The 9965-nt window shown below is 64.6% G+C and overlaps 1 protein-coding gene across 2 annotated transcripts; it reads right to left on the bottom strand.

Annotated features, from left to right (window-relative positions):
* Window positions 1-2994: 2994 nt before the first annotated feature.
* Window positions 2995-9112, bottom strand: CNN2 (calponin 2). Of its 2 annotated transcripts, none has more exons than XM_085311458.1 (7): window positions 8985-9112; window positions 6437-6558; window positions 5440-5506; window positions 5209-5346; window positions 4864-4980; window positions 4408-4434; window positions 2995-4319 (listed from the first exon to the last, which is right to left on the bottom strand). In XM_085311458.1, the coding sequence occupies exons 1-7, from the start codon at window positions 9045-9047 to the stop codon at window positions 4056-4058; spliced, it is 798 nt and encodes a 265-aa protein (XP_085167584.1). In that variant the 5' UTR covers window positions 9048-9112; the 3' UTR covers window positions 2995-4055. The 2 variants fall into 2 exon arrangements, with proteins under 2 accessions (XP_085167584.1, XP_085167583.1); XM_085311457.1 differs by having other exon boundaries at window positions 4408-4554.
* Between the last annotated feature and the right edge of the window lie 853 nt (window positions 9113-9965).

Genomic DNA, 9965 nt, shown 5'->3' on the forward strand with positions numbered 1-9965 from the left:
CATGACTTTTCAGCTAAACAGTCACTTGGCAGACAGGAAGTTGCAGACTCGGGTTGTCAAGAGCAGCGCGCCTTTATTAACTGTTCAGCCTTGCCACAGCTACAGCGAATGCTGGCAGGGAGCTCTGCGTAGGGCAGAGTACAGAGCAACAGGGAGGATGCACGCAGCTGGGGAGGGGGCTGCAATGCAGGAATCACCCCCTAGACCCGGGCACAGCTCAGCCCCATGGAGTTGGCACCCCAGCAGGAAGGCCATTGCCCCTCACACACATGTCATCTGCAGGGGAGTCCAGGAGCCGGATGCAGCGCAAGCTGGGATTTACGCAGAAAGCAAGCGGCTGCCGGGATGACTGCACTCACGGCTCCGGCATGGCTCTGCCGGCAGAGCCRCCCTTGCTCCTCACAGTCCCTTCGTAAAGCTGCACAATTCAGAGAAAATCCTGCCCCTCGGCTCCCACCAGGCTGGGCTCCCCAGTGCCCTGACCAGGCACAAGTGTCGGGCCCCAAGGTGGGTGACAGTTCCCCCACCCCCAGTCTGCACAGAAAACAGCCACCACRCGTGTCCTCTCCATGCTTGGTGATGTTTTGCCCACCTGGTGCAAGCCTCAGCCCTGCCAGCAGTCTCGGGGGAGGCCCGGGGGGGSCCTGCCTTCCTCCTGCTCAGGGGCACCCTGAGCACCAGAGCCTCCCCAGGCCCACCCAGCCCTCACCACCCAGCACAGGGATGCTCCAGCCCGGGCAAGGGCAGCATGCTGGGTGACCCATCCCCAACAGCGTGGAGCAGCCAGGCAGCGGCACTGGGATCCCCTCGCAGCTGGGAATCCCCCTCCATCCTGGAGACCCCGTCTGAATGGGACCCCTTCCGAGGGTCCCTCTCAACTGGGGGTTTCAGGAGTTAAGCGTCTTTTACCCGGGCACCGCCAGCAGGTGCCCCCCGCCCCCGGGTGCTGCCCGCCCCCCCGCCTTTACCTGCTCACTCCATCGCTGCGCGGCCCCTTTAAGGAGACCCGCCGCCGGCTCCGCCGAGGTTCGCGGCGCAGGCCACGCCCCTGACACGCCCCCTTCCTCTGCGCCCCGCCCCCTCCGTACGGCTCTGGCTACAAAGTAGCCACGGGCACGACGTCATAGGAAGCGGTTCTTAAAGGGGCCCGCGCGGCTCGGGGCAAGTGGGGTCCGCGAGGGGCCGGGGCCGGGGCCGGGGCCGGGGCCCCCTCGCTCTGGGGGCGCCCGCTCTCCCGCTGCTCTCTGTGCAGCCTTGCGGGGCGGCCAGCGCGCCCTCCCCTCCCTGCCCCGCGGTGGGCACAGGGCCTCCCGGCATCCGGGGGAGCCGCCCGGGTGCCTGGCGGGCGGCAGGGCTGTGCCCCTTCCTGGCGAGGCTGGGCCCTCCTGGCCCCAAAGGCCGCCTCCAGCCTCCCAGGGCTGGCTGCAGCTGGGCTGCACTGAGCACCCACGCAGGGTGCTGGGTGCCTGAGCCAGGCTCAGTGCTTGCCCGCGCCCCAGCCTCCCCAAGGTAGGAGTGATGCCTCACTTCTCCCTGCTGCCCCAGCTGAGGCTTCCGGAGCTCTGGGGGCTGTGGCAGCCCTGGGCTGGTTGGCACGACCCTGCAGGGTGTAGCGGGGGGTCCGCAGCAGCGTGCCGGGAGCTCAGCTGGCTCCCTACTGCCYAGTGCCAGGTCCCGGATCCCTGACCCCGGGCCACCACTTCGGGCTTCTTCTCAAGTCGTGCAGCCAGGCAGAGACCTTCTGGGGTCAAAGCCATTCCTTTTCAGGTTATGGTGCAACCTGTTGTTCCCAGCCTGATGACAGCCAAATGCCCTTGTTGTTACGTACGATCTATTACATGATGTATTACACATTTTTTATAATTGCAATTATACCCAATTAAGCAAGCACACCTTTCCCTTGGAGAGGCCAGCAACAGCTCTGGGGAGGTTACAAAATGCAGAGAATATATCTGAGTCATGCTGMTACTGGCAGACAGAGCTGGGCCAGGACCGTACTTGGAGCCTGGTGAATCACTTTGGCTTAATAATGCAGTGGGATGCCGAAGCAGCAAGCTATTAAGGAAAAAAAAACCAAAGAATAAAGCAAGTTGAGCTTTTTTTAAAAAAAAAATAAAAAAATAAAAAAAAATAAATAATGACAGGCTAAAAGGCTGTGGCTTGAGGGAGAGGATGGCGGTGGAACTAGCGTTTCCATTAGCAATGCCAGCCAACCCGCTCAGGTCTTGGCCACACGCCACAGAGGAACTTGGCTCCCCAAAACCCAGTGTCTCTCCTCAAAAGATGGGGAACAGCTGGGTGCAGGGCATGTCGGCCGCCCTTCCTCCCCGGAAAGGGAGTGTGCAGCCAGGGTGGCGGGACCACGGGCCACAGCTCCAATGCAGCATTTGGGGTTCCTTGCACAGGCAATGAACCACCCTGAGGCTGATTCCCGTAAAACCAGGGGTGAGGAGTCCTGGCAGATCCCAGCCCAGCGTGGGAGACTGGGCAGGGCGGGCACCGACAGGGCTTTGTGTCACGCTGGTTTCCCTCAGCTGCGCTAAGCTGGGGAAGGGCCCGCGCCAAGGGCGAGGCCGCGGCATCGCCTCCCCGGCCCGACGCGGCAGCCCGGCCGCCCCGCGCGCTGAGCACGGCGCTGAGCCGCTGCTCTACAGCCGGGCGTCGCAGAGGTCCCAGCGCAGCTCGTCCTTTCTGGAAGCTTTTTATTGCCTACATTAAAAAATATTACGTAGCTTCTCCGTCAGAAAAAAGTTCCCAGCTCCCATTTAGAGGGCAGCAGCTTCCCGGGCCTGGCAGGGGCAGGCAGCAGCTCGGCCCCATGCAGGAGGGAGTTGCTGGTCTCAGCCCAGCTCTGCTGGGCCTCGCAGCCCCCCCGGTTCGACAAGCCCCCTCCACAAGGCATTCARGCAGGGAGCCTGGACCTGGAACACCGGCACAACACGAGCGGTGTAGGCTACAAAATGTTTCCTGTTTAAGTTAATTTAAACAACAAAACAATTTCACAAAACCATGTATTAAAAACGCATGATTTTAAGAAACCTACTGCCACAGCAAGAGGCCGTGTAAATGCACCCAGTGTCCCCCAGCCCCCCGTGCCACCGCGGAAGCTCGTGCATCGCCCCGCAGCTGCAGGCTACGACCATCAGATTCCTCCGCAGTGTGGGGCCACGCTGAGTCTGCCAGGTGATCAAACGAGCACAGCTTAATGAGTTACTGCTCATCAGCAGAGCCACTGTCACTGTCTGCGTGCAGGTTCCCACCCCCCGTCACTGCGGAGGCAACTCTACAGACCCAAAACCACAGAGCGGAGGCAGAAGGGGGCATGCAGCCCAGGACTGTTTTCAGTAGAGATGAAAGCATTAGAAACTTGGTCCCTAAGAGTTCCCCCAAAACCCACATTTCCAGCTTTGCTTTCTTTCTAGAGAATTACATGAGAGCAGCCTGCTAAGAGCTTCATTGCTGGCATTAAAGAAAACACACACACACATGAAGCCTGGTCCCTGCAACGGGCAGGAAGAGATGCCAAGGCACAGCAGAGCTGGGGTGGCAGAGCCCACCCGCTGCCTCTGCTGTCTCCCAGCCGTCCTTGTCCCGAGAGCGCAGCCTCAGACAAACCCTGCCCGCACATGTGGCAGTAGCAGCACTTTTTCCTTTACCCAAGGCCACATGGCCAGTCGCCATCCCCTACTCGCCAAGGGCACCCAGGCACTGTCACAGCAGAAGAGCTGCAGGGGCTGTTCAGTGGACGCTGGGTGGAAACACATCTTCTTGACTGCGTAAGAAAAGACACTGTCCACTCCACAGCACTTGAGCATCTGCCTCCTTCCATCTGCAGGCTCTCAGGCTGGACACGGGAGAGCCACAATTCCCAAGGGCTGTAAGAAATGGCTGCTCCCTTCTCTAGAAACAGAGGTTTCATTTTGTTGCTCAGAAAAATAGATTCATTAAAAAAGAGATATAAAAAAAGGGAAGGATGAAAGGAGAAATACTGGAATGATGCTGGCAGTCGGGTCTGTACAGGAGACGGTACGGGGCTAGGGATGACAGCATCCCGCTCAGTAGCTCTCCTCCTCGTGGTAGTAGTGGTACCCAGGCGGGTCCATGCTCTGGTCGCAGGTGGCATTGGCCACATCGCTCTGGTTACCCTGGGGGCAGTACTTGGGGTCATAAATTTGGCGGCCCAAGCCAAAGACCTGGCCACTCTGGTTGGCCCCCTGGTTGGAGCCCATCTGCAGGGACATGGAAGAGTTGTCGCACTTCTCCAAACCCATCTTGGCATCGTAGATGTGTCTTCTGGTGCCAGGAGCTGTCATGCCCACCTGGAGGGAAACGAGGAAGCAGGACTTGGAAGTGTCCCTCCCTCCCTCCCGCTGCCTGGCTGTGGGCTGCTCCTGGACCCCTTCTCACCTGGCTGGCACATTTGTTGGTGCCCATCTGGAGGCTGATGGTGGAGTGGTCCATGGGTGGCTGGATCTGGTTCTTGGGATCATAGAGGTGCCTCCTTGTGCCGTAGGCTGTCATGCCGGACTGGCTGGCGCATTTGTTGGTGCCCATCTGGAGCAAAGGGGTCCAGTGGGAACTGAGCTCCCACCACCGAGATCAGCCCACCCCACTGCCCAGCACCAGCTYCTCCCTCCCCATCTTTCCTTTCCCAGGCCCAGCTTTCCAGGGCCCGAATGCCAGGGCTTGGACATGGAGCCAAGATGGTCCCAGTTCCCCAGGACATTCATAGCATCTCAAGGCTCTGATCCCCCCAGCCATGCRTGGAGCCATCAGCACGGATGCTGAGGGTGTAATATACTGGGGCACTCCCTTGACCGAGCCTCAACTCCCAGCCCCTCAGAGCACTCGTGGGGAGCCCACCTGCAGCCCAATCACACACTGCCCAGCCTTCATCTTGGCCTCATCAAAGTTCCTCTGCTGCTTCTCTGAGTACTTGACGCCGATGTCCACGCCACTCTGGATCCCCTTGGTCTTGGCCTGCCRGAGAGGGGCGGTGATGAAGGACAAGGCCCTCACATCGCTGAGCATCACCCTTGCCAGCAACACCACGAGGAGCCACACACACCACCCCCAAAACAGCACAGAGCGAGCAGCAGGATCGGTGGCAGGACGCACTGCTGGGCCTCCAGCTGCCCCCGAGGTGACCACAACATCTGCAAAAGTGGCCCACACCGGCACGGTCGGTGCTTGCGCCCCGGCACTCACCATGCCCGCCAGCGCCAGCAGCGACACCTGCACCTGTGTCATGTTCCCACTCTCAAAGAGGTCGTTGGCTTCGAAGAGGTCGACCGGGTTCATGCCGTAGCTGGCCATGGCCTTGATGAAGTTGGAGAGGTTCTCGAGCTGGCGGCAAGGAGGGGAGAGGGCTCAGGGGTGGCAGTGGAGGGCAGGGCTCCGCGGCAGCCGGCCCCAGCCCAGCGTGCTGCCCACACCTACCTGGTGCCAGTTCTGAGCCGAGCGGTTGATCTTCCTCACTGAGTTGGGCTGCAGCTTGTTCATGAGCCTGGAGGGGGAGAGCAGTGAGCAGGGGCTGCAGCGGGCAGGGGCAGCCCGGCGGGGCTCACACTGGCTGCCTGCGAGGCCGGGAGCRGCAAGAACCAGGCGGCTCTGACACGGCCGCCCCCAGGGGAGCTCCGGGATCTCGGCCGAGCAACCTGCTCGCTTCAGGCTTTCTTTGAGTGGAAGCTTTCCAAGCTGCTCCAAAGGAGCATCACGCAAGAGGCCCTGCCGCCCCTCCCGCTCCCACCCCTCGGCCGCCCCRCGGGCAGGTCTAACCCCTGGGAGCAGAGCCCAGGTTTCCTTTGCGAGGGAAGCAGGGCGACTGCCACTGCCCGCTCCTGGCTGGGAGCAGCCCCTGGCTGGCAGCACCGGGCAGCTCCCACAGCGTCTGCCCAGCACGTGGCAGAGCCACCATGGCCACCACACTCAGGGCCACCTCTGCGAGCCAAGCCGCAGCCACTCGCGGGAAGCAGCGGGTCGCAAGCAGCTCAGCTCCTCACTCACCCGGGAGCTGGGTCAAGAGCCCTGCAAACAGCTGCCGCTAAGCGGGAGGAGGAGTGGATTTTCCCCGCGGTCACTCCTGGCAGCTGCGGAGCTCCGCTGCTCGTCACCGCAGGCGGCTCCGCAGGCTGCACTCTGGCATCGGAGCCCTCCTTCCCCCACCACTTCCCAGGTGGCTCCTGCGAGCCGGGGGGAACCGCCAGCTCCCGCGGGCTGTCAGAGGGCCCAGGAGAGGGACACGTCCCTCGGTCCGGCTGCGACGCTCCAGGACCTGCGGCTCCACGCAGAGCACGGGTRCTTCAGGAGCAATTCCCCGCCAAGCGTGTCCTGCACGGAAACCCGCCGGCTCCCGCTGGCGAGGGCTCCTGGGAGAGGCTGGGGTCCCCGAGGGGCTTGTCTCCCGCTTCCCAGCATCACCCGGTGAGCGACTCACTCGCAGAGGATCACGCCATCCTTCAGCCCCTTCTGGAAGTCAGGCCCRATCTGCTGCCCGGTGACGCTCTCGATCCAAGTCCTCAGCTCAGCCTCCTTCTGCGGGTCGTACTTCTGGGCGAGCTGGGAGGGAAGGGCCGGGGGCAGGTGAGGTGCCGCCCCGAAGCGCCACAGCTCCCTCCCGCCGGCAGAGCCTCGCAGAGCCCGGGGCAGCAGCCCCGTCCCGGCTGGCCCCTGCCGCCGCTGCCCCGCCTGCCCCCGCAGCAGCGAGCACATCCAGCATYGCTGCAGCACGCCGGATCGCTTGGGTGGCCAAAGGGATACCGGACCGACTACAGCTTCCTGGCACAGAGGAAACCCTGGTTCAGCAGCGCTGGGAGCTGCCCTGCCCTGCGAGAGGAGGGCGGCGAGGAAGGAAGGACAGAAGCAGCAGCCCCAGTGAGGAGTGGGCAGCGCCAGGGGCCGGCGGCCCGGCACCGCCAGGTTTAAAGATGCTGCATGAGCCCATCACAGGGAGGGGATGGGCGCGATGCAGTGTCGGACCCCAGCACTGGCACGGGCTGCATCCGGCACAAGACCCAGAGCGCAGGCGACCCAGAAGCTTCTGAAAGTTTCAGAGAGGAAGAGGAGGAACCGCCTGCAYGGGCCGAGGGAGGAAATGGGCTCTCTCCACCAGCCCCGAGGTTTCTCTCTGCTTGAAGGGGGAAATCAGCCCCCAGACCCTGCCAGGGGCCAGCCCAGCTTGCCTGCTGCCAGAGCCCATCGGAGAGCCGGACAGCCTCTGGCAGCACTCACAAACTGCAAGTGGCTACGACACGAGGCAGGAAAGGGCTCCTCATTGAGAGCTGATCCTTCGATTACAGGCCAAGACCCACTCTTCACTCAGCTACAAGTCATCCTGGCACGAGCGGACTTCACACCTGGTGACCAGGTGGGACGGGGCTCGGCCCCCGCTCTGACGGGGTGGTCAAACCTGGCCAGGCCCTGGCGCAAGCAGGGCATCCCTGGCAGGGACCCGCGGCTCCTCCGCCGTGGCGATGCCGAYGCCGCTCCCTCCCGCGGGGCCGAACACGCCGCCCGGCAGATTCCTTGGTCACCGCGGCTATGCCAGGAATGTGAGCGCCTCCTCCCAAATGGAGACCAGCTGCCCGGGCCGGGAACGGCTCAGCCCTTCCCCGCCAGGAAATGGGAACGGACTCCGCTGAGCCAGGGCTGGTAGCTCCCGGCACTGCAGGAGACGGGGGCTGCAAACCTGTCCCTGTTCGGGCGGGAAGGAGGAGGCTCCAAGGCAGAGCCCAAATCCCCCCGCTCGCGGCCCTCTCCCCCGGCACGGAGCTGTGGTGCTGAACTGGCGCTGGCTGTGCTGGGCTCACGTGCGGCAGGGGATGCTCAGCTCTCGGTGCCTGCAGGATCTGCGCCCGCGGGTGATGCTGGGCCTCTCACACTTGTCCATTCATCCAAGCACAGAGGGGAACTGCAGGGACCCCGAGCCAGCTCCGACCGCAGCCCCCACTGCAATCTTTGCCCGTGTCTCAGTTTCCCTTTCCTGYAGCGCTGGAGATCCCCCTGTCGCACGGGGCCGTGCAAAGAGCAGCGAGCCCGCGCCTGGACCCGCCTCGGCGGCTGCCCTCACCCCACGCACAGCGGGGGAGCGCGGAAAAGCCGCAGCACAGCGAGCCGCGGTAGCCTGGCAGCTCAGCGGCTGCCACCATCCCGCTGCAGCCGCACGGGAAACGCCGTGGTGCAAAGCTTCCCGCAGGCCTTTCGCAAGAGGCGAAGGGGCGAGAGGAGCCGCCGGGAGGGGCCGTTCCTTCCCGGAGCTGCCCTGGCAGCGACTGACGGCTCGTCCGCCCGTCGGTCCCGGCGCCCCGTGCCCGGGACAGCAGGGACCTGGGCGCAGGGAGCCGCCGGGGCGGGGGGACGCGCGGCCTGTCCGTCGCCGGCGCGCAGCCCCCCTTGCGGCAGCGGCGCCGGCGGGGGGATTTTGTGCTGCGTGACCAGCGCGTGCCAATTCCTCCGTGGAAGCGCGGGGGCTTCCGCAGCGGGCGGCCGAGGGGCCGGGGCGCGACGGAGCCGCCTCCCACGTGGGCCAGTCCCCCCCGACGCAGCCCCGTCTCCGGGGGCCGGGAAGGGGCCTCCGGGTTAGGGTCGCCTCCGGCAGGCGCAGCGGGGCCGGGGCGCTGCCGGCGTCTCGCTGAATCAAACGGAAGCGTCGCGGGCCAGTGCCGAAGCGGGGCGGTGGGCGCCCCCCACGCCACCCGGGGCCCCCGCGGCGCCGGGACCCGTGGCACTGCCGGGCACCGCGGGCCGGGACCCCCGGGCTCATGGATGCGCCGGGGYCCCCCGACTCCCCACGCCGGGGAGCACTGGGACYCCGAGGCCGGCGGATGCGCCGGGACCCCCCGACTCYCCACGCCGGGGAGCACTGGGACCCCGAGGCCGGCGGATGCGCCGGGACCCCCCGACTCTCCACGCCCGGGCGCCGCCGGTCCCCCCCGACGCCCCGGACCTCCGCGGTTGTGCGCGCCCCGGCGCCCCCGGCCGCTCACCCGGTTCTTGACCTCGGCGGAGAGGCCGTAGGACGGGCCCTTGTTGAACTGGGAGCTGCTCATGGCGCGGCGGGACGGGACGGGACGCGGCGGGACGGGACGGGGCGCGGCGGCAGCAGCGCGGAGCAGCGGCACCAGGCGGGGCGGGGACGGGAATGGCCACGCCCCCGCGCGCTGATTGGGTGAGACCGAAATGCCCAAATAAGGGCAGGAGCGGCCGGATCGTCGTGGGGGGGGGTCTGCGTCCGGGGACCGGGACACGGGGACACCGGGACGGGAGGGGGAGCCTGGCATGGGCGGGAGCCCCACGGCCGTGGGCATCCCCGCACGCGTGTGCCCACGTGTGCACAGACGGGCACGTGCAGATGTGCCCCCGCGTGCATGCACATGCATGGGCAGGTACAGGTGTGCACACCCACGCACACGTGTACTCGTGTGCAGGCGCACACATGCACGCTTGCGTGCACACGCACCTGCACACGCAGGTGTGCACGCCCGGCCACGGGTGCACCCGTGCGTGCACACACCCACATGTGTGCATACACACGGGTGCATATGCACAGGTACTGATGTACACACGTGTGTGTGCCCATGTAGGGTCACACACTTGCACAGAGATATGCACACACACAGATACAGCTATGCACCCAGATGTGCACATAATACACCCCTGTGCAGACACAYGTGTACACACTTGCACGTACACATATACATGTGCACAAGATAAACACTTACACACATTTGTGCATGCACATCTACATGCTCAGGTACACACTTCCRTACATACATGCATGCATGCACAGAGCCATGTACACACACGTGTGTGCACACACGCGTGTACCCGCACGGCTGTGCTTGCCCTGCTGCTGCTCCTCACCACTATGGCTGATTCAACACGCCCGGAGCCCCATCCTGCGCCGTGACCCTGGCCCATCGCTGCCCGCTCAGAGCCCGACGCTGGGCTCCGACAGCCCCGGCACG

This window comes from Rhea americana, unplaced genomic scaffold (assembly GCF_003343005.1).
Source record: "Rhea americana isolate MKP2758 unplaced genomic scaffold, rheAme1 scaffold_341, whole genome shotgun sequence".
Classification (NCBI taxonomy): Eukaryota; Metazoa; Chordata; class Aves; order Rheiformes; family Rheidae; genus Rhea; species Rhea americana.